This window comes from Odocoileus virginianus, chromosome 7 (genome assembly GCF_023699985.2).
Source record: "Odocoileus virginianus isolate 20LAN1187 ecotype Illinois chromosome 7, Ovbor_1.2, whole genome shotgun sequence".
Classification (NCBI taxonomy): Eukaryota; Metazoa; Chordata; class Mammalia; order Artiodactyla; family Cervidae; genus Odocoileus; species Odocoileus virginianus.
In genome coordinates, this window is record NC_069680.1 from 61,916,708 (window position 1) to 61,941,875 (window position 25,168).

Sequence of the window (25,168 nt, forward strand, 5' to 3'; positions counted from 1 at the left end):
GCAGTCAACAAAACTGTTTTCAGAAAAAAAAAAAGTTTAATACTAAGTATACATTCCCCTACATTTTCTCAGCTCCAACTCTGCATAGTTAGACCACCAGAAAGCATCATACCCTTGGTTTAGTTTCCCACTAAAAAATTTGTACCAGGTTATATTTCATGTTCAGTTCACTTCAGTTCAGTCACTGAGTCGGGTCCAACTCTTTGCTACCCCATTAACCACAGCACACCAGGCCTCCCTGTTCAGCACCAACTCCCAGAGTCCACCCAAACCCATGTCCATTGAGTCAGTGATGCCATCCAACCATCTCATCCTCTGTTGTCCCTTTCTCCTTCTGCCCTCAATCTTTCCCAACATCAGGGTCTTTTCCAATGAGTCAGCTCGTTGTATCAGGTGGCCAAAATATTGGGAGTTTCAGCTTCAGCATCAGTCCTTCCAATGAATATTCAGGACTGATTTCCTTTAGGATGAACTGGTTGGATCTCCTTGCAGTCCAAGTGACTCTCAAGAGTCTTCTCCAACACCACAGTTCAAAAGCATCAATTCTCCAGTGCTCAGCTTTCTTTATAGTCCAACTCTCACATCCATACATGACCACTGGAAAAACCATAACCTTGACTAGACCTTTGTGGACAAAGTAATGTCTCTGCTTTTTAATATGCTATCTAGGTTGGTCATAACTTTCCTTCCAAGCAGTAAACGTCTTTTAATTTCATGGCTGCAATCACCATCTGCAGTCATTTTGGAGCCCAGAAAAATAAAGTCAGCCACTGTTTCCACTGTTTCCCCATCTATTTGCCATGAAGTGATGGGACCAGATGCCATGATCTTAGTGTTCTGAATGTTGAGCTTTAAGCCAACTTTTTCACTCTCCTCAATCACTTTCATCAAGAGGCTCTTTAGTTCCTCTTCACTTTCTGCCATGAGGGTGGTGTCATCTGCATATATGAGGTTATTGATATTTCTCCCAGCAATCTTGATTCCATCCTATGCTTCCTCCAGCCCAGCGTTTCTCATGATGTACTATGCATATAAATTAAATAAGCCAGGTGACAATATACAGCCTTGGTGTACTCCTTTTCCTATTTGGAACCAGTCTGCTGTTCCATGTCCAGTTCTGACTGTTGCTCCCTGACCTGCATATAGAATTCTCAAGAGGCAGGTCAGGTGGTCTAGTATTCCCATCCGTCTCAGAATTTTCCACAGTTTATTGTGATCCACACAGTCGAAGGCTTTGGCATAGTCAATAAAGCAGAAATAGATGTTTTGCTGGAACTCTCTTGCTTTTTCGATGATCCAGCGGGTGTTGGCAATTTGATCTCTGGTTCCTCTGCCTTTTCTAAAACCAGCTTGAACATCTGGAAGTTCACAGTTCACGTATTGCTGAAGCCTGGCTTGGAGAATTTTGAGCATTACTTTACTAGCGTGTGAGATGAGTACAATTGTGCAGTAGTTTGAGCATTCTTTGGCATTGCCCTTCTTTAGGATTAGAATGAAAACTGACCTTTTCCAGTCCAGTGTCCACTGCTGAGCTTTCCAAATTTGCTGGCATATTGAGTGCAGCACTTTCACAGCATCACTTTTCAGGATTTGAAATAGGTCAACTGGAATTCCATTACCTCCACTAGCTTTGTTCATAGTGATGCTTCCTAAGGCCTACTTGACTTCACATTGCAGGATGTCTGGCTCTAGGTGAGTGATCACACCATCGTGATTATCTGGGTTGTGAAGATCTTTTTTGTACAGTTCTGTGTATTCTTGCCACCTCTTCTTAATATCTTCTGCATCTGTTAGGTCCCTACCATTTCTGTCCTTTATTGAGGCCATCTTTGCATGAAATGTTCCCTTGGTATCTCTAATTTTCTTGAAGAGATCTCTAGTCTTTCCCATTCTATTGTTTTCCTCTATTTCTTTGCACTGATCACTGAGGAAGGCATTCTTATCTCTCCTTGCTATTCTTTGGAACTCTGCATTCAAATGGGAATATCTTTCCTTTTCTCCTTTGCTTTTTGCTTCCCTTCTTTTCACAGTTATTTCTAAGGCCTCCTCAGACAGTCATTTTGCTTTTTTTGCATTTCTTTTTCTTGGGGATGGTCTTGATTCCTGTCTTCTGTACGTCACGAACCTCCATCCATAGTTCATCAGGAACTCTGTCTGTTCAGACCTAGTCCCTTAAATCTATCTCTCACTTCTACTGTATAGTCATAAGGGATTTGATTTAGCTCATACCTGAATGGTCTAGCGGTTTTCTACACTTTCTTCAATTTCAGTTTGAATTTGGCAATAAGGAGTTCATGATCTGAGCCACAGTCCGTTCCCAGTCTTGTTTCTGCTGACTGTATAGAGCTTTTCCATCTTTGGTTGCAAAGAATATAATCAATTTGATTTTAGTGTTGCCCATCTGGTGGTATCCATGTGTAGACTCTTCTCTTGTGTTGTTGGAAGAGGGCATTTGCTATGACCAGTGCATTCTCTTGGCAGAACTCTATTAGCCTTTGCCCTGCTTCATTTTGTACCCCAAGGCCAAATGTGCCTGTTACTCCAAGTGTTTCTTGACTTCCTACTTTTGCATTCCAGTCCCCTATAATGAAAAGGACATCCTTTTAGGGTGTTAGTTCTAGAAGGTCTTGTAAGTCTTCATAGAACTGTTCAACATCAGCCTCTTCAGCGTTACTGGTCGGGACACAGACTTGGATTACCGTGATATTGAATAGTTTGTCACACTCACATGAACAATGTCACACTCACATGAACAATGTTTTTTTATCTTCTGCAAAACTCCAGTTAAAGACACTGCTCATCATCATTCTTGGGTTCTTTATCCTAAGATTTACACAAATTTTTCTTGGACTGAGAGCCAGAAAAGGATTCTCTCTCCCAAAATTGTTATGTTTCTTTTTATCAGATAAGAACTTTAACAACTGGTGTGTTCATTTTTGGAATTTAGTTCATGTATACTGACACTTGAAAACAGCACTAAATTTTAATGTTCTAAGTACAATTACTATCTTACCTCAGTTTCTAGACAGAATTTTCTTCCCATTCCATCTTTATGGTTTCTAATCTGTCTGACTTTAACATTTCTTTTGTATATTCGTCCTCACTCTAAACTACGTCAAACCCTTGGAATTAGATGGGGCACCAAAAACAAAACACTGGAACAGGACCCAAACTCTGCCTTACGAGCGGAAATAGAAACTCTTTCAATGTATCTCTAGGATTTATCAAGAGAGAGAATTAAAGAGCAGTAAAGAAAAATGCTGATAAATGCTCTTTGTCTTGGTGACCAAACTATTCCACCTGGGACACCAGTGAGCATACTTTACAATGGAGACACATCCAAGGCAATTATTAGGAACATTTGCCCGTGGGTATTTTTCCTTTTCTTCTCTCCTCATTCTTCTCCGTTTTTAACTTATTTGGTTTTACTTCAGGCCCACTGGGAACACTTAGGTATGAGCTGAGTGATACGGGAGCTAAAGAAGAGTTGCATATTTGTCAGATTATATACTCAGAGCCACTGCATTGTTTGTGTTTCACATCTCACAAAGAAAAGTCACAAGGGACACATTTGAGCATCAGTACTTACTGAACACTGTGAATAATTCATCTGAAATCTACACAGATACATGAGCCTTAAGCTTAAGAACTGAAATCAAATTTCTATTTCTGGTCAAGTAACATCCCTTAAACTCAATTATCACCCCCAAATCTGAAACGAATGTTCAACCACACGTTTCTTTAAAATATTTATATATCACCACAGTTTTAATTAAATTCTGATACGGCCACATTTATTTAATACCTCAATTTAAAAAGCCATCAAATTAAGCTACAGCATGTTATATGAAAGACTGAAGGCAGGAGAAGGGGACAACAGAGGACCAGATGGTTAGATGGCATCACTGATTCAATGGACATTAGTTTGAGCAAGCTCTGGGAGATGGTGAAGGACAGGGAAGCCTGGCGTGCTTCAGTCCATGGGGTCACAAAGAGTAGGACACGACTGAGCAACTGAACAACCACAAATTCATTCCCAATGTTTTCCATTTTTATATTTTAATTTGAAATCTTTACATCATAAAAGGCTCAGATTAGAAATGCCATTATTTATTGACATTTTTTCTAAACATACCAAGTACAAAGAATGAGATCAAAGATCAAGAATAGTGAAGAAAAAGAAGGTAGATGATGCAATTTACACCAGGGCTTTATTATACGCATCTTTTTTTTTTAAGGAGACTCTTCTTTCTTTTGGGCTTCCCCGGTGGCTCAGACAGTAAAGTGTCTGCCTGCAATGCGGGAGACCAAGGTTCGATCCCTGGATTGGGAAGATCCCCTGGAGAAGGAAATGGCAGCCCACTCCAGTACTCTTGCCTGGAAAATCCCATGGACGGAGCAGCCTGGTAGGCTACAGTCCATGGGGTCACAAAGAGTCAGACACAACTGAGTGACTTCACTTTCACTTTGCTTTCTTTTAGGAAACTCAGGTATATTGAGACAAATAACCAATACTGATTATCATCCCCCTAGCCAATCAGGTAAATTAATTTTGCACGATATACTTTTTAAACAAGTGTATGTGGCAGAGAATGTGAGAGAAGGTGGCTGGAAAGGCTTGCTTTACTTGTTGGTTTCAAATCTTACCAGCTTTTTGAAAAGAGCATCTTCAAAAAAATTTTGCCTGCACTGCAGATTTTTGGCAGGGTAATGTGTCCTATTTCAAAAGCTTTGCTGAATTTGAAAAACTACAATTACTGTTTTCATCCTGTCATGTCAAAAATTCTTAGTAACTATTAAGGTTGCTCTTCATTCCCTATGCACACCAACCCTGACATGCTTAAAGGGTTCAGATTTGGCATTTAGTCACAAAAGGCACCAACAAACATAAAAGGGAAGAACTCAGCTAAATCCTCACATAGCTCAGGATAAAGCTTCCATGATTAAAATCCTGTGACCTGATTTTCATAAAGTAAAAAAACAAATACTTCTTTAAACAAATATTTTATCTGCCTTTAATTTTTTTCTTAGCAGGATTATCCTAATGACAGCCAAAAACTGCAGCTGCTTCCAGTTCTATTTAACAAAAAGTAATCTGGGATGTTAAAAATATCAGAATTGATTTTTAAACAAGGTAAAATGGCTCTGCTTCGTAAAGTAAAGCATAAAGTTTTATTTTATGCAGGGAAAACTATAAATATCTAATTACAAACACCGTTATTTTGAATTTTAGGTAAGATGAGAGAGAAAATAGTTATTTCCATCACTAAGCAAAGAACAAGACAAAATATTCGTTGCTGTTTGAAATTCAGAAAGAACAGGTAGCTGCAAACCTGATCAGCTTATGATTTTACTCAAGAAAAATATTTTGTATTCAAAATAATTACTGGAAAGAATGAGAACAGGCTGACAGATAAGTCTCTGTACTACAGTTTCACATACAACATCAGTTCAGTTCAGTTACTCAGTCATGTCCGACTCTTTGCGACCCCATGGACTGCAGCACACCAGGCCTCCTTGTCCATCGCCAACTCCCGGAGTTCACTCAAACTCGTGTCCATTGAGTTGGTGATGCCATCCGGCTAGCTCAGTCTCTGTGTACCCTTCTCCTGCCTTCAATCTTTCCCAGCATCGGGGTCTTTTCAAATGAGTCAGTTCTTTGCATCAGGTGGCCAAAGAATTGGGAGTTTCAGCTTCAGCATCAGTCCTTCCAATGAATATTCAGGACTGATTTTCTTTAGGATGGACTGGATGGATCTCCTTGCATATACAACTATAGAAAAAATTTTATCTTGTTTACCCAATGAATCAGGTAGCCCATTTCTACAAGACCATGTCAGAATAAGATGGGACCTATATTTTACAACTGCATAAAAATAAAATTATTCAAGTGAGTAAATTTTCAAATTGCTCTTGTTCTGCATCAATCTTCTGTGGAAAGAGTAAAGGAAGGGATCAGTGGGGAGAAACGATCCTTTGAAACAGTTATTAGATCAGATGTACATACAAGTTAAAATATTACAGTAAAAAAGAATAAGAAGTCAGTCATCAGAACAGCAATGTTTTCCCTGTCCAGACTGCTTGGATAGTTTTTGGTAACCTTATTGACTCAAACAAAATTACCTGTATTTGAAAAAAAAGAAAAAGTCTGCTGCATTTCTGAAATACAATGAAGCCGTGATTGTATAGTGGTTAGCACTCTGCGTTGTGAAATACAATGAAGACTCTCCTAGGGTCTCCTATCTTATAATGTCTGAGTAACTGTGGTAAACACAATAAGAGCCCTCCAAAGATGCCCGTGTTCTACTCTTTGGATTTGTAAATACACTAGTTCAAATACAGCAAAGACGGTTTTGCAGATGTGATTAAGGGTAAGGAATTTGAGGTGGGGAGATTTTTCTGCATTACCTGTGTAGGTTCAATTAAATCACACGCATCCTTAAAAGCAGAGAACCTGTCCCTGCTGTGGCCAGAGCAGACAGGACAGAACCTGTCCCATCTGTGACAACAGACGGAGAGCCAAACAGATGCAATGTTATTAGTTTTGAAGGAGGAGGAAGGAGGCTACTAGTCGAGGAATGTGGTGGCCTCTAAAAGCAGGACTTCAAAGGCAAGCAAATAGATTCTCCCCTGGAGCCTCCAGAAAGGAACACAACCCTGACAGTAACTTGATTATAGCTCAGTGAATCCTGTATCAGACTTCTGCCCCACAGAACTATAGGATTATAAATTTGTGTGGTTTTAAGCTACCAATCTTGGAGTAATACATTACAGCCGCACAGAAAACTAATACACTCGTACAGATAATGAAGAGAATTTCTTCTTTGACAAAGGAATGGGATGTCCTGTTAAAGAATAAAAACTACCTAGTGAATTAGCAAAATTTAAGGTAGAGCCTTTCCATACAAATATGTAAATATATGCTTTAAATCCACTTTAAACCTTCCACACAAGAAACCCAATGTTAAATGTTACAAATGGGTCAGTCAATAAATCTGGTTCTCATGTCACCCAGCTCCCTAGGCCAAAACCAAGTCTGTGAAACTAGAAAAAAAGGCCAGTACAGGGCAACCACTCTCCCCACTCCTCTGGATTACTCACTCAATGAATTCCTCTTTACACTGCTGTAGCATCTCACATGTCTGCTGGATCTCTTGCTCACTCAAAAGCACCAACATCCCAATAGTTAGGTGAAGCTTTTTAGGATTCTGGAAAATGCTGCTATCAACCCCATGATCCTGTTATCAAAGGGAGAAAAACAAGAAACTCAGCCCATACAAAACTAAATGGCAGGAACAGAACTGAGCAGAAAGAAATAAACTCACACATCCATGACCAACTGACTTTTCAACCAGGGTGCCAGGACAATTTAGTGGGGAAAGAAGAGCCTCTTTAACAAATGATATTGGGACAACTGAATACCTACATGCAAAAGAATGAAATTGAACCCATACCTTATGCTATATACAAAACCTATATCAAAATGGATCAATGATACGGGAGCCAAAAACCATATAATCACAAAACTCCTAAAAGACAGGAAAATCTTCATGACCTTGGATTTGGTAACAGATTCTTAGATATGACACCAGTAGTATGGCAACAAAAGAAAAATTAGGTAAATCAAACTTCATACTTTAAAACTTTTGTGTATCAAAGGACTATCAAGAAAGTAAAAAAGACAACCTAAAGAATGGGAGAAATATTTGTAAACCATATACCAGATAAGGGTCATACAGCAGGCATAATATATAAAGAACACTTACATAGCTCAACAACTAAATCAATTTAAAAAACAGAAAAAGGACTTGAGTAAACATTTCTCCAAAGAATAGAAATGGCTAACGACTACATGAAGATGTTCAGTGTCTTCAGCCATTAAGGGAAATGCAAGTCAAAACTACAGTGAGTTGCCATTTCACACCCATCAGGCTGGTTATAATCCAAAGAGTGGAAAACACCAGGTGCTGGCAAGGATGTGTATCAGGGCTATGAGATTCCCTTTAGGGGTGATAAAAACATTTGAAATGTTACAGAATTGGTAGTTGCACAACACTGCTAATGGACAAAATGCCACTGAATCATTCATTTTAAAATGGTTAATTTTATGTTAGATGAATTTCACTTCAATAGAGTAATATTTTTTAAAAGATGAACTGGTAGCCTAACAAAATGGTATGCCCAGGAAAAACAGAATGCTACCTAATTATAGATTCCAATAATCTTTTGTTCCTCATTGGCTTTTAATTAGTTCAGAGCAACTGGGCCTCTTATGGCCTTACCCAAAGATAATATACTCTTTATAAAAGACAGTTTTTATCTTAGCAGACACTGCAGTATTTATAGGTAAAATATTGTGTTACGAACAAAGTGTCCCCAAGCAAAGACAGGTGAAAAATGATTCAGAGAAATATCTAGACACTGGAGTTGCCACATCAAATATGGTCATCCTTTTCTGGCATCATCATTCCTTGCACTTAAAACTTTTGTCTCTGAAAGCAGAAAAAGTAAATATATTTATGAACCCCACTGTCACTTTTAAAAAGACATAAAATTCACTTAGCATACAACTAACCATTTTAGGGTGACAATTGAGTGGTATTTCGTGTATTCACAATGTTGTACAACTGCCAGCTCTCTTTAGTTTCAAAACTTTTTCAGCATCCCGTAAAAACACTTTATACTTATTAAATAATCACTCTATTATTTCTCATCACTTATCCTCTGGTAACTCTAGTTTGCTTTTTATCTCTTTGGAGTTTTGGAACTCTGCATATGGCAAATAAAATAAATCATACTAAATACAACCTTTGCGTCTGGCTTCTTTCATTTGGCATGCTTTCAAACTTCATTCAAGTTAAAGCATATATCAGTACTTCATTCCTTTTAATGGCTGAATAATATTCCAGTGTATGCATATAACACACAATTTGATTATCCATTTAACTCTTGATGGCCATTAGGGTTGATTCCATCTTTTGGCTAGTATCATGAATAATGCTGCTTTAAAAAACATTTGTGTATAAGTTTCATGTTGACATATGTTTTAGCTCTTTGGGATATACACTAAGGAGTGGAATTGCTGGGTCCTATGATAACTCTATGTTTAACTTATTGAGGAATCACCAAACTGTTTACCACAGGAACTGAACAATTTTACATTCCAAGTAGCAATGTATGAGGGTTCCTATTTCTCTACACTTTCACCAATACTTAACATTTTCCTTTTTAAATTTCATTATAGTCACCCTAGTAGGTATAAAATGGTATTGCATCTACCATGAGGTGGTCTTGATTTGCTTTTCACTATTGACCAATGATGCCAAACATCTTCATATGTCCCTGTTGGACATTTGTACATCTCCTTTGCCCATTTTCTGTCTTTTTATTGTTGAATTATAAGGATTCTCTGTATATTCTGATACTAGTCCCGTATCAAATCATGAATCCCTTTTGAAGGTAATGAGGTCTCAACTTGCATTAAACTCATTTTGCAAATGAAGTAAAGAAAAAAAGTTGAGCATCTTCTCCTCCAACAGGAACAAACAGCAATTCTACCTCTGAATTTCAAGTTCTTATCCCATAATCTGATCTCTGGGCTAGTAAATCAGCCTAAAGGCAGAAGAATGTATTTATCAAAGGCAGATAGTCTTATATTCCAATTCTTGGTTTGCCTAAGACTAATTTTGCTTGGCAAGAGGAATGAATAAAGTATACATTTTCTACGTGTTAACAGAGCTTGACCTATTTTTACATCTGATGAAGAGTTTTATGATTCTACACATCAACTCAAATTGCCTCATTTAATGAAAGTGATTTTAAGGAACAATCAACTTAAAAAGTGTGGAGGAAGACTAAGCACAATGCTTATCAAACCCTAGAATCTGTCATTTTAGAAAGGCAAGCAAAGTCCCCCAAATGATGCCAATATGCACAACCCTATCGCAAACTAGAACTGAGAACTGATCCCCTAGTAATAAGATCTAATATTATCTAAGCCCTTTACTCTGCCCTAAGCATTTCTTACAAACTTTATATAGCCAATTATCTTGTGAGCAAAGTAATAGTATTCACTGTTCACAGATGAGGAAAACTGAGGCAAAGAGAAATAAAGCCACTTTCCCAAAGAAACACTGGTAGGAAGCAATGAAGTTAAAATTCAAACCCAGGTAGTCAGGTCCCAAAGCCTATACTTTTGATCAATATTACACCACCTCTCCAGTAATAGTTGCCCTGAAAAAGCTGGAACAATGTGGCTAACACCCAGAGGCAAGGCCTTACACATTTCAATAAAACTCACACAATAAATGGGTCTGATCACCACACTAGTCCTGAAAATAAGGCAAATCTCATAATTCCATGAAAAGAAAGGTAGTTTTAAAACTTGCTTAAAAAAAAAAAAAAATTCCCTTTTTTGAGATATGAGTATCAAAAGCATAATCCATAAAAGAAGAAAAAAAGGGTTAACTGAACTTGATCAAAGTTAAAAACTGTGCTTCAAAAGACACATTAGGAAAGTGAGAAGAGTAGCCACAGAGAAAAAAAATTATTTGGGAGAAAAATATTTGCAAATCATATATCTGATAAATACAATTTTTTTAAGTTTTTAAAAATTCAGTAATAAAATGGATACACCATTCAACTTAAAAATGAGCAAAGTATCCATATAATTCACCAAAGAAGATATACTAATGGTTATACTAATGGCTAGCAAACATATGAAAAGACACTGAACATTGTTAGTCTATCAAAACCAAAATGAGATACCACTTCACATTCACTAGAATGACTATAATAAAAAAGACAGACAATAACAAGTGTTGGTGAGGATGTGGAGAAACTGAACTGCATATTGCTGGGAGGGTGTAAAATGATGCAGCCATTTTGGAAAAGTTTGGCAGTTCCTCAAAAAGTTAAACATGAAGTTTCAATACAACCCAGACATTTCACTTTGAGGACTTTACTTGAAAGAAATGAAAGCTTGAGTCCACATGCAGACTTGTAAGTGAACATCACAGCAGTATTATTTATAAAGGCCAAAAAATGGAAATAACCCAAATGTTTATTAACTGATGAGTGGATAAACAAAATTCAGTATAGAAATACAATGAAATACTATTGGGCAGCAGTAATAATATGAATAAACCACAAAAACAATAGCCAAGTAAAAAAGCCAGATGCGAAAACTACATATTTTATGATTCCATTTATAAGAAATATCCAGAAAAGGTAGATCTATAGAGACTGAAAGACAGATGGTTGTCTGGGATTAGGCATAAGGGATCTTTTTAGAGTGACAGAAATGTTCTAAAAGTACATTTAGATTATGGTAATGACTGTACAACTCCGTAAATTTACCAAAAATGACTGAACCGTACACTTGAAAGGGGTGGGGTTTTGGTATGTAAACTATACTTCAATACAGCTGTTAAATATAAAAATGTGTATGTCTTTTCTTTTTAAGAGCATCTTAGCAATCCTGAAATAAGTTTTCTCCTATAACTCAATTATCATGGAATATTTTATTTGACCCTCTGATCAACTCTTAGTTGACTCTGGATTTGATGACTTCCCAAAGGTCTTTCAACATATGTTAAGAATAACATGTACATTCAAAAATCTTCGTGGAAGGTAAGCTGTTATTTCAAATCGCTGAAGCAAATATCGTTTCTGTTAATAAATCATTATTAGGGCAACTGGATAGCCATTTAGAAAAAGAATAAAATTATACGTATTCACTGCAACAGACACAAGAATAAACGTCAAATTAAAGACTGAAATGTAAATAAACAAACTATACAAGGAAAAATAAATGGGTAAATTCTTCTTTAACCTGAATGCAGAAAAAGGTTTTCAAACTAAGACTAGAAATTCTGATGTAGTAAGAGATAAGACAAATAAATTTGATTCTTTAAAAAGAGAAAACTTTTATATGGCAGTAAATATAAGCAAGTCAAAAGACAAACAATACACTAGATGAAAATATTACAATATATATCACAGATGAAGGGTTAATATCTCTAATATAAAGAACTTTCAAAAATCAAAGGAAAATGACTAAACTACTATTGCAATTAAGCAATGGACAAAAGATATAAACAAGACACTTCACAAAAATAAAAATGACTCAAACATGGGAAGATGTACATGGTTATTCAAAAAAATTCCAATTCTCAGGAAATATATACTGAAGTATGAGTGTAAAGGGCTGTGAAAAATGCAATGCACTTTATAAAAGTTCAGAAAGAATGAAAAAAGAGAAAGAGAGAATAATAAAGTAAAATATTAACAACAAGCAAATCTGAGAAAAGGGTACTATTCTCAGTCTTACAACTTTTCTGTGAGTTTAAAATTATTAGTATCCCAGTGCTACTGTAACAAATTACCACAAACTTAGAGGTTTGAAAGTGAAAATCACTCAGTCGTGTCCAACTCTTTTCGACCCCATGGACTAAACAGTTCATGAAATTCTCCAGGCCAGAATACTGGAGCGGGTAGCCTATCCCTTCTCCAGCAGACTTTCCCGACCCAGGAATTGAACCATTCCTGCCTCACAGGCAGATTCTTTACCAACTGAGCTATCAGGGAAGCCCACTTAGAGGTTTAAAAACAATACAAACGTATTATGTTACTATCTGGAAAAAAGAAGCTCAAGAACTTTTTCCCCTTACCTTATTCTCTGGGAGCCTACCACTCTAGTCAATTTGAATTCACTGGCCACAAAAAATGCCAAATACTGGGAAGCCAAACATAGATAATGTAAAAGAGCAAGAAAAGGAACAGATGGGATACCTAAAGGTCACATAATCTGAAGTCTCTGGGGGAATTCTGAGTCATAGGAGTTCCAACAGTCTTCAACTATACTGGAGATTATATAATGCATATGCAACCCTACCAGACAACCTTTTAATAAATGAAGAAACGCCCTAAATTTTACCCTGCCTAGCAATGCCATCTACCAAGAAAAGCTCTTTTCTTATTGAATCATTTAAGTTTAATGTGGAACCAAACAATCTTCAAGGCAATGGCATAAATCTCTAGAGTCACTGCTTTTCTTTGCTTGGAATATATCATATTCCTACCCGCAAGCCTCTTCACTGAAATGAATAAAGGCCAACAACAAATTCTTTACTCCAGGGGCTTAATTACACTGGGCCCTGCTCCAAGTTCACCATTACTCGGAGCTGGAACTATTTTACTTCATTAGGTTGGCCACCCAGGCTGGCGCCTGAAGATTCTAATGGTGATGACCTTCCACCCAGCAAGCAGAAGCAAAGGGTGAAGTAACAGGAATTCCCCAGGGCAGTTCTATCTCGACTGGGGGTGGGGGGCGTATTCTTTGCAGCTAAGCCACACCTATGAGCCTCAGTTTCTTTATTTGTTAAATAAGACCTCATCTAAGGAAAAAAATACTTGCAAAAGCTACCTCCACAGAAAGCTCGTGTGCAGGTCTAAGCCTGAGTTCAGATCAACGTCAAGCTGTAACTCAGTATGCGTGCGTGCCAAGTTACTTCAGTCACATCCGACTCTTTACAACCCTATGGACTGTAGCCCACCACATTCCTCTGTCCATGGCATTTTCCATGCAGGAACACTGGAGTGGGTTGCCATGCCCTCCTCCAGGGGAATCTACACAACCCAATATCGAACCCACATCTCTTATGCCTCCTGCATTGGCAGATGGATTCTTTACCAATTGTGCCACCTGGGAAGCCCATAGCTCCACAATTTACTAGCAATCACCAATCACATGGTCACAGGCTCTTCACTGATCTCACTTTTAACCCAACCCTCAGGCTCCATGGGGGCAGAACTGCTGGCAGTCCTATCAGAATGAACAATTAACAAGGAATAGTGAAATCTAACAATTGTCACACTTGGGGAAAAGGCCAATAGATAGAAATATGGATTAGCTCAGTTGTTTTTTTTTTTTCTTTAAAGCCCTAATAAGTCTGCAGGACAGCAATGGAGATGGGATGGGATGAATGGAGAGCGTGGGATGAATTGAGAGAGGAGCATTGAAATATATACATTACCTAATCACATGTGAAATAGATAGCCAGAGGAAATTTGATGTGTGATACTCTGTGACAACCTAGAGGGGTGGAATGGGGTGGCAGGTGGGAAGGAGGTTCAAGAGGAGAGGACATATGTGTACCTCTGTCTGATTCATGTTGATGTAAGGCAGAAACCAATACAACACTGGAAAGCAATTATCCTCCAATTAAAAAAAAGCAAAACAAAAAGCCCCAATAAGAATTCAAACTGATCTGTGTGGTTGGGATATAACATAGATATATCTGCCAGAGCTAGCAGCTAGCAGAAAGGAAGCCTCTCAGATTCAGATCCCAAAGGTCATGCTCAATTACATGAGTTAAGAATGCCTATGAACATGATCCAAACATGTAGCACAAAACATAATTTACAGCACACTGCCTTGACAGTACACGCTGAGAGGCACAGACAAAAAAGTAATCCTCCAATTATATTCATATATATCATCTTCCAGGAACTCCAGGTATAACAGAGGTTTGGGATTTAGCTACAGGTCTTTTAACCTGGAATATAGGGTCTCAGGTTCTAATTTCAATGCAGTCATAAACCACCTATGATCAGGCACACCATCTCACTTCTCTAGACCTTTGATCTCCTTCTCTGTAAGATAAGCGAGATGGCCTAGTTTACTTCTAACTCAAAGGTCCTATATAGATTTTTTACATGCTTTCACAAAACCTATAAATAAGTATAAAACAGGTATTTGTGAGGTGTCCACCAATTCACTTCCTGATATTCTATCCAAAGAAAAAGAAGGAATAAGTATGGAAGCCTTCTCCTTCTATGCTCATTATATTTTCTTTTTTTATGGCCAAATCCCAGAAAATCATTCCTGGGTGAATGATATAAACCTCATTCACATAGAAGTTATTCATATAGGCAGAGGCAGACTGGTAAAAAAAGAGCGTTTGGTTTTGCAACCAGATAGGCCTACGGTCAAATTCTATTTCTGCCACTTATCAACATTACCTGAGGTGAGTTAGTCATTGCTCTGAAACTCAATTTCATCATCTCTAAAACAGACAACAAGGGTTGTGCTGAAGCCTCTGGAACACAGTAGTATGTATTAAGTACAGGTTTTACCCCTTCTTGCTTTTTATGTGACTCTGCAACACTCTAAATAAATGCCATCTTTACTCTTTCTTCTAAAGCACGGCCAAGAGCTAATCAGGCTCTGCTGAGTCATATCTATTCTTTAAGAATGTTCACAAAAGCTGATTTTGATTTGAGAGTCTCTGTATGTTATGTTGTTATGTTGAATAAGCTTAGAAAACAGGGTTTTGACTCTTCTATCTTATAAATTCTATTCAGACATAATTACAGGAAAGAAGAGAGGCTCTTAAAAACAAAGAGCAAATATTCAAGGATCAGCTTTCACAGTGACCAGAAAAAGTGAATGTTCTCACTTATTGTTTAAATATATTTACCCATTAAAAAGGAGCAAAGATATCTCCCCTTCACTAAAGGATACATCTCTCTCAAGTTGATAAGCACAATGGTACTCAAACCTACTTTTCTAAAAGCTTAACTAGTTCCTCCATAAATTACTTGTAAGCACCAGCTGGCAATCCACCCACCAACCTACACTTATTCCCAAAGACAATGATCACTTAAACATTAGTGGTGAGTTAATGGTAAACCTCCTATTCAGGTTAGACCCTCATCTCCTGCATGGTAACCTGTACTATTATTACAACAGCAAAAGTCTTCCTTCAAGACTGCTCAAGTGTCGCCTCCCTTATTAAGCCTTTTCCAAACACTGGAGAATCTCTCCTCTGGGCACCCACTGCTCTTCCTTCTAATAGCACTCAACTCTCAGTACTGGAACTCCTTCTGTAAGAACACTATTTCCCCCAACCTAGAATATGGGATCCATATTCAAGTAAAGGTAAAGATCCAAGGTAAAGTCCATTGTTTGTACAAAATATGTACAAAATATATAGTCTGGCCAATAACAGATGTTTAAAAAGTAGTTAATGAATGAATAAAAGATAAACACAACCACCATCTCCATCCAAATGGTGCACTATATGAATCTTGTTATTATAACATCTCCTTTTCTGACTTTCCCATCTAACAAAAGACCCCAGGAGTTCACAACTTTATTACAATCAAAGACAACCACAGACACACCCTGTTTAACTGCGCTTCGCTTTACTGTGCTTCACAGATATGTTTTTTACAAATTGAGGTTTTGTAGCAACTCTGAGTGGAGCAAGACTATTGGCACCGTTTTTCAAACAACATTATTTTTAATCAAGATATATATGCTTTTAGACACAAAACTGGGAAACCAAAAAATGCATGTGACTCACTTTATTATAATATTCACTTTATTGCAGTGGTCTGGAACCAAACTTGCAATATCTCCAAGGTATGTCTGTTATCTGTCTTCATTCTAAATTAGTTCACAAGATAATTATAAATCCTGCAGCTCCCTTTACACATGAAAAATCCTAAATTATACACTAAAGCTTTTATATATAAATTTTCTTCTTCAGTGAATAATACTAAATGGAAAAAAATGATCCTAACTTGGGGAGAGGAGATGAACCCCAGATCCAATAGCCATTTTTGCCCAGTGTCAGCCTTCAGACTACAATATGAGCAGAATGATGTAGTTTCTGGTCTATAACCTATTCAGGTTCTCCAGGCAGCTGAAAAAAGTCCTCTGTTACTTCAGACAGATCTATAAGCTTTCAGAATGCTCCACTGAACACAGTTTTGAATTACTATTTTTCATTACTGATGTGCTTTCTACTAGACCCTGCTGTGAGATAAAATGGAATTATAACAGCATTACTAGCTATAGATAGATCGAGAGATATACAGGGTTTTAATATATCATGCTTCTTGAACTTGCAGACAACGAGACATCTTTGAATCTTAATGCAAGATAGGAAACAGTGAAAAAGTGCAGTTCATCTGCAGATCACATAGATGAAAATACCTTGCTGATGTCTGTGAGTAGCTAAATCCTACATTAAATACTCAGGCTTAGGGAGCTGAAGCACAAGGATGATAGTGATAATGTCTGTAGTCAAACAACATTTCTTACATAATTGATCAGCAGAAAAGAAAATGATTTCAGGAAACATTATTCTAAAAGGAAACTACAGGGTTTCCTTAAGAAAGTCAAGGGTGAGATCAAGGACAAGCATACTATCAAATAAAGAAAGAAAAGGGGCCCACTATTTTAAGGAAGAAAAGAATACTAGGAAGGGTGAGGGAAGGGAAGGATGAAACCTGGGAGTAGAAAAGTCATCTGCTGAATCAAAAATATGACCTTTACCACAATGTTTTAAAATGAACATGAATAGCTATGATAGGCAGAATTTTAAGAATGACCTCCAAAGACCCTTAACCTCGTAGAATCCCCTTTGACTGTGGATAGAACCTATGAATGTGATATCACTGCTATGATTATACTATATTATATGGCACAGCTGACGTTAATATAGGCAGATTATCCCAGTAAGCCTGATCTATACACATGAGCTCTTTACAAAGCAGAGTATTCTCTGGCTGGTGGCACAAGTCAGAGATATGAAGCACAAAAAGGATATGACAGAAATGAGAACAGCCACATGTCAAGGAAACAAGGACTTCAGACCTACAGCCACAAGGAACTGAAATCTGCCAACAATGTGAATGAACTTGGAAGTGGATTCTCCTCCAGGGCCTCCAGATAAGAGATTAGTCTGGCCAATACCTTGATTTTGGCCTTGTGAGACTCTATACAGAGAATGCCATAGAGTCCACCAGGTCTTCTGATCTACAAAACTACTACAATATTGTGAGATGATAAATGGATGTGGTTTTAAACTGCTAAGACTGTGGTGATTTATTACATAGCAGTAGAAACCTAATATAGTAGAGCAAGATTTAAATGTAAACTAATAAATTCCTTTTTCAAGATTACCTATATTCCTATTTCACCTCAGAGATCCCAAAAGAACTTCACATACTTGGCACAGCTACAAGAAGGATAAATTCGCCTTCTCAAAGAAAGAAAAAAATTGAAAATATGAATGAATTTTTAAAAGATAAAGAATCTCACCTCCTTCAGTCCCGATTCAGGAGTGAAGATGGATATGAACAGAAGTCCTTCTTTTTAACATCTGATCCACATGATAACTTTTTTTTAACTACTAGGTAATGGAATATGATTTGGAGTTGAAAAACCCAAGCACAACTGGGAAGACTCTGTGGAGCTTTTCTGAATGCTCAGTGAACGTGTCAGTTGCTCAGTCATGTCCGACTCTTTGTGAACTCATGTCCACCAAGCTCCTCTGTCCATGGAATGAATTCACCAGGCAAGAATACTGGAGTGGGTAGCCATTCCCTTCTCCAGGGGATCTTCCCGACCCAGGGATCAAACCCAGCTCTCCCGCACTGTGGGCAGACTCTCTGCCGTAGGAGCCAGCAGGGAAGCCGATGCTGAGAAAATTACTACCCAACTCCAGTCAAGGCTGGGCCCAAGGAAAACCTTGCCGAAAGACTGATGCAAGTGGTTACAGATAAGCAAAAGATCTTCAATTTAAACAGTTTTCGGAGTCCTTTTGGTTAAGGTTTTGTTTTTAGCCATGATGTGCAGCATGTGAGATCCTAGTTTTCCAACCAGGGGTTGAACCTGCGCCTCTTGCATTAGGAGCACAGTCTTAACCACTGGATCACCACGAAAGCCCCTAAACAGGTTTTTTTCCCCATTCAAATACCTTTCCACAGTGACTCCAAGAACTAATTTCATCTATCTGTTCTATTGGACTGTATAAACTGCAGCCATTACTAGGACCTACACAACTTTGCATCTTCTATCCTGCTTAGCATGATGGACCTACTAGCTGTGGTACCTTGAGAAAATTATCATCTCTAAACTTCAGTTTCTTAATAAGTAAAATGAAAAAGTAATATCTAACTCAAAGGGATACACTGAAGATGACACAAAATAAGCAAAGGAGGCACTTAGAACACTGTCTAGCATAATGCAAGAGCTATCTTTTTTTTATCAGATCAAGGTCAATTAAATGAATAAAAATAATGGTAAACCCAGCCTTGTTTATGATATTACAAATTATTACAAGAAAACATGTTATGAATAGCAGCATTATTTATAAAAGCCCAAAGCAGAAACAACTCAAAATAATCACCAAGTGATGAAGGCATAAACAAAATGTGGTATAGCCATACAATGGAATATTACTTGGCCATTAGAAGAAATGAAGTAGCACTACATGATAAAACATGGATAAATCTTAAATACATTATAAATGAAAGATGTCCAGAGACAAAAGGCCACATACTGTATGAGTCCATTTCTATCAAATATTCGGAATAGGCAAATTCGTAGAGACAGAAAGTAGATTAGTGATTGTTACGGACTGGGAAGAGGGGGCAATCACACAAGAAGAATCAAGCTCTCATTCCCAGACAGAAACACTAAATAAACAACATATGGACAAAAGTAGCTTTGGGAAAATGCTAGAAATGAGTTAAGAACCTGCAATTACCAAACAAATGCCTAACCAAAGGAAAATTGCACTCAAAATGGCAGGATCCCTCATGTTTTCTATCTATCCCTTGCCCTACACTCTGCCCTAGGACATCACAACAGATCAGAAGGAAGCCACCCAGTTTCTGCTCCTCCAACAGGGGAGAAGGAAGAGTGAAAGTGGTTTGCAATGTTCTGGCTTATTAGGAGGCTGCCTGAGGAACTGGTTTCTGTCTTGCCTAACTCGCAGTGCTGTTGGGGACAGAAGCATAGTCTGGCTACCAGGTTGGAGGCCACTGTAAGAAGTGTTACTTGCAATCTTGAGAAAGAAGAATGGAACTGGAGGAATCAACCTGCTTGACTTCAGACTATACTACAAAGCCACAGTCATCAAGACAGTATGGTACTGGCACAAAGACAGAAATATAGATCAATGGAACAGAATAGAAAGCCCAGAGATAAATCCACGAACCTATGGACACCTTATCTTCGACAAAGGAGGCAAGGATATACAATGGAAAAAAGACAACCTCTTTAACAAGTGGTGCTGGGAAAACTGGTCAACCACTTGTAAAAGAATGAAACTAGAACACTTTCTAACACCATACACAAAAATAAACTCAAAATGGATTAAAGATCTAAATGTAAGACCAGAAACTATAAAACTCCTAGAGGAGAACATAGACAAAACACTCTCCGACATAAATCACAGCAGGATCCTTTATGACCCACCTCCCAGAATATTGGAAATAAAAGCAAAAATAAACAAATGGAACCTAATGAAACTTAAAAACTTTTGCACAACAAAGGAAACTATAAGCAAGGTGAAAAGACAGCTCTCAGATTGGGAGAAAATAATAGCAAACAAAGCAACAGACAAAGGATTAATCTCAAAAATATACAAGCAACTCCTATAGCTCAATTCCAGAAAAATAAATGACCCAATCAAAAAATGGGCCAAAGAACTAAACAGACATTTCTCCAAAGAAGACATACAGATGGCTAACAAACACATGAAAAGATGCTCAACATCACTCATTATCAGAGAAATGCAAATCAAAACCACAATGAGGTACCATTACACGCCAGTCAGGATGGCTGCTATCCAAAAGTCTACAAGCAATAAATGCTGGAGAGGGTGTGGAGAAAAGGGAACCCTCTTACACTGTTGGTGGGAATGCAAACTAGTACAGCCGCTATGGAGAACAGTGTGGAGATTTCTTAAAAAACTGGAAATAGAACTGCCATATGACCTAGCAATCCCACTTCTGGGCATACACACTGAGGAAACCAGATCTGAAAGAGACACGTGCACCCCAATGTTCATCGCAGCACTGTTTATAATTGCCAGGACATGGAAGCAACCTGGATGCCCATCAGCAGACGAATGGATGAGGAAGCTGTGGTTCATATACACCATGGAATATTACTCAGCCATTAAAAAGAATTCATTTGAATCAGTTCTAATGAGATGGATGAAACTGGAGCCCATCATACAGAGTGAAGTAAGCCAGAAAGATTAAGACCATTACAGTATACTAACACATATATATGGAATTTAGAAAGATGGTAATGATAACCCTATATGCAAAACAGAAAAAGAGACATAGATGTACAGAACAGACTTTTGGACTCTGTGGGAGAAGGCGAGGGCGGGATGTTTCTAGAGAACAGCATCAAAACATGTATATTATCTAGGGTGAAACAGATCACCAGCCCAGGTTGGAGGCATGAGATAAGTGCTCGGGCCTGGTGCACTGGGAAGACCCAGAGGGAGCGGGTAGAGAGGGAGGTGGGGGGGGGATCGGGATGGGGAATACATGTAAATCCATGGCTGATTCATGTCAATGTATGACAAAAACATATTGTAAAGTAATTTGCCTCCAACTAATAAAAATAAATGAAGAATAAAAAAAGAAGTGTTACTTGCCTGCAGAGGGAGAAAAGGAACTACAAGAGACGGCAGATCTTTGGTTACTGGGGAGGAGAGATTACAGGCAGGAGAATGCAACAGAATAACAAAAGCACTGACCGGAGGCACCGGGGAGACCTTAAGAGAAATTAAGACATTTTAAAGCAGACACGTCCATATATATATGGGAGAACTGGAACAAAAGTACAAATACAAGCCAAAGAAAATGCATCCCAAGAAAAGGCTTCAGAGGACCCCGAGATAAATCTGAGACAATTTAAGTATCAAAATAATTAAGCACAACAGTAAATTACAAGCCCTTGGAAAATAAAATTTACGAAATCACACCCATAACAAATAAATTTAAAAGTAAGGTGAGAAGGAAGGTCCCCTGCTTACAAAGGAATGCAGAAAATCAAACACTAAATGTAGACCAAGTGCTAGAATCATTTTGCAAGCAACATGGTAAACATCAGGTAAGAATCACCAGTGGATGCTAAGCCTGAGGAAAATGCTGATGAGAAGGATACAGCACCCAAGACCCATTCCAATCAAAAGTAAATAAATAAATAATTTTTAAAAACATTCCAAAAGAAAAAGAATCCTACAACCAATAAAAACTACCTTTCAAAAAAGACGACGAATCTCATACAAAAAAAAAACTGAAAGTGTATCCATGACTAGCAAATTATAAGAAATCTTACAGAAAATTGTTTATAAATAGAAGCAAGATTAATGATAATTAGACAAAGGACAGAAGGGAGGAAAAAGATGACATATTCTGAGGTTCTTAAATTATACGTTAAGTGGTGTAATATTATTTGAAGGTGATGAATTAAATACATATTGTAAACCTATGAACATTTACTAAAAAATAAAATGGTTGTAGCTAATAAGCCAACAGTGTCAAGAAAACAAAAGTTTTAAAAACCCTCAATCTAAAAAATGGTAGGAAAAAACAAAGGAAAGATAAGACAAAAAAAAATCACAAAATGGTAGACAAACCCGCCTACATCTATAACTACGTTAAAAGTAAACAATCTAGTCATTTCACTTAAAAGGAAGAGATGACAGACCAGGTTTTTAAAAAAATCAATTATATGCTATCTTTAAGAAATCTACTTAGGGACTTTCTCGAGGTTCAGTGGTTAAGAATCTGCCTGCAGGGACTTCCCCAGTGGTCCAGGGGTTAAGACTCCACGTTCCCAATGCAGGGGGCCGGGGTTTGATCTTTGGTCAGGGAACTAGATCCCACATGCCGCAACTAAGATTCAACGCAGTCAAATAAAATAAATAATAAACATAAATATTTAAAAAAACATTACAAAAAAAAAAAAAAGAATCTGCCTGCCAATGCAGGGGACATGGGTTCAATTCCTGGCCTAGGAACTAAGATCCCACATGCCATGGGGCAACTAAGCCTGTGTACCACAACTAGTGAACCCACATAACACGACTACTGAAGCCCAAGCACTCCAGAGACCATGCTCCGCAAGAAGAGCAGCTACCACAATGAGAAGCCTGGGCATGGCAACAGAGACTAGCCTCCGCTTGCTGCAACTAGAGAAAGTCTGAAACCATCAATGAAGACCCAGCACAGTCAAAAACAAATCAATTAATTTAAAAATAATAAATAAAAGAACAAAAAAATATATACAATGAAAAATACAAATCAAAGCAAGTTGGAATGGCTATATTAATATCTAAAAAAGCAGACCTCAGAACAAGGAATACTGTCAGGGATAAAGAGGGACACTCCCTAATTATAAACGAACTGATCTGCCAAGAAGATATGAAAAAACTGTCACAACTGAAAGGAGGAATAGACGAATCTACAATTACTGTTGGAGATTTCAACAGTCCTCTCTCAGTAATTAACAGAACAAGGAGACAGAAAATCAATATGAATATACAAGACAATGATCACTAACAACTAGATGGTATATTTATAGTTTTATGGATCAATTAAAAGACATCAGAATATACATCCTTTTAAATGTACATATAACATTTACCAAGATAGATAATATTCTGTAACAGAAAACAGGTACAAATGCATTTAAAAGAACTGATATCATACAGAATGTTATTTGACAAACAGAATCAAACTATAAGTCAGTAACAGAGATATCTGTAATAGTAACAAAAAAAAATGTAGAAAACTAAACAACATACTTCTAAATAACATGGATGAAATAAATCACAAGACTTATAACTGCAAATGAATTGACGATTATCTCACAAATGTTTACTTAAAATACTTTTAAAACACTAAAATACTAAGAAAAGTCTCAAATCAGTAATTTACTACATTAAGCAACCAAAAAAAAGAGCAAATTAAACCCAAAGTTACGCTTAAGAAATGTAACAATACAGATAAAAACAGAAGTCAATGAAACAGAAAATGGACAAACAATAGAGAATAATCAATGGAACCAAAAGCTTTTTGTTGTTCTTGTTATAAGATTAAGACAATTGATAAACCTCTTGCCAGAGAGATCAGGAATAAAAGACTAGACACAAATTACTGATATCAGCAAGAAAAGAGGGAACATCACTTCAGGGCGACAGACATGAAGAATAATAAAATATTATGAACACTTCCATTTAATGAAATTCAAAAACTGTAGATGAAACAAACAAATTCTCTCAAAGACATAAATTACAAAAACATACTCAAGAAGTACGTAATCTGGATAGTTCTAACTCGACTAAATAAATTTAATTCATAATTTAAAACCTTTTCAGAAACCTACAATGTTATGAACCTCCATTCATCGTTCTCCAGACACTGTCTACCAGATCAAATCCCTTCAATCTATTCATCACCTCCACTGTATAATCATAAGGGATATGATTTAGGTCATACCTGAATGGCCTAGTGGCTTTCCCTACTTTCCTCAATTTAAGCCTGAATTTTGCAATACGGAGCTCATGATCTAAGACACAGTCAGCTCCAGGTCTTGTCTTTGCTGAGTATATACAGGTTCTCCATCTTCGGCTGCAAAGAACATAATCAACCTGGTGATGTCCATGTGTAGAGTTATCTCTTGTGTTGTTGGAAGAGGGTATTTGCTATGACCAGTATGTTTTCTTGGCAAAACTGTTAACCTTTGCCCTGCTTCATTTTGTAGTCCGAGGCCAAACTTGCCTGTTAATCCAGGTATCTCTTCACTTCCTATTTTTGCATTCCAATACCCTCCAGTGAAAATGACATGTCTTTTTGGTGTTAGTTCTACAAGGTCTTGTATATTTTCACAGAGCTGTTCCACTTCATCTTCAGCATTAGTGGGTAGGGCCTAGACTTGGATTACTCTGATGCTGAATAGTTTGCCTTGGAAACAAACCAAGATCATTTTGTTGTTTTTGGGATTGCACCCATGTTCTGCATTTCAGACTCTTTCACTGACTATAAGGGCTACTCTATTTCTTCTAAGGGATTTCTTACCCACAGTAGGAGATATAATGGTTATTTGAACAAAATTCACCCATTCCTGTCCATTTTAAGTCCACTGATTCCTAAAATGTCAATGTTCACTCTTGCTATCTACTGCTTGACCACCTCCAATTTACCTTGATTCATGGACTTAACATTCCAGGTTCCTACCCAATATTGCTCTTTATAGCATCAGACTTTACTTTCAGCACCAGACACAGCTGAGAAAAGAAGAGAAGTGAAAGGCAAAGGAGAAACAAAAGATATACCTAAC

At 37.5% G+C, this 25,168-nt stretch overlaps 1 protein-coding gene across 8 annotated transcripts in view; it reads right to left on the reverse strand.

The window, feature by feature from the left end:
- Window positions 1–25,168, reverse strand: part of ASCC1 (activating signal cointegrator 1 complex subunit 1) — a 103,087-nt gene that overhangs the window by 51,985 nt on the left and 25,934 nt on the right. For all 8 annotated transcript variants that reach the window (XR_011488776.1, XM_070470803.1, XM_070470801.1 and 5 more), the window contains exon 6: window positions 7,102–7,238. Coding sequence is in view for 7 of the 8 variants with exons in the window: in XM_070470803.1 (XP_070326904.1) it covers window positions 7,102–7,238 (137 nt within the window). In the remaining variant the exon portion in view is untranslated. The remainder of the gene's footprint in view (window positions 1–7,101; window positions 7,239–25,168) is intronic.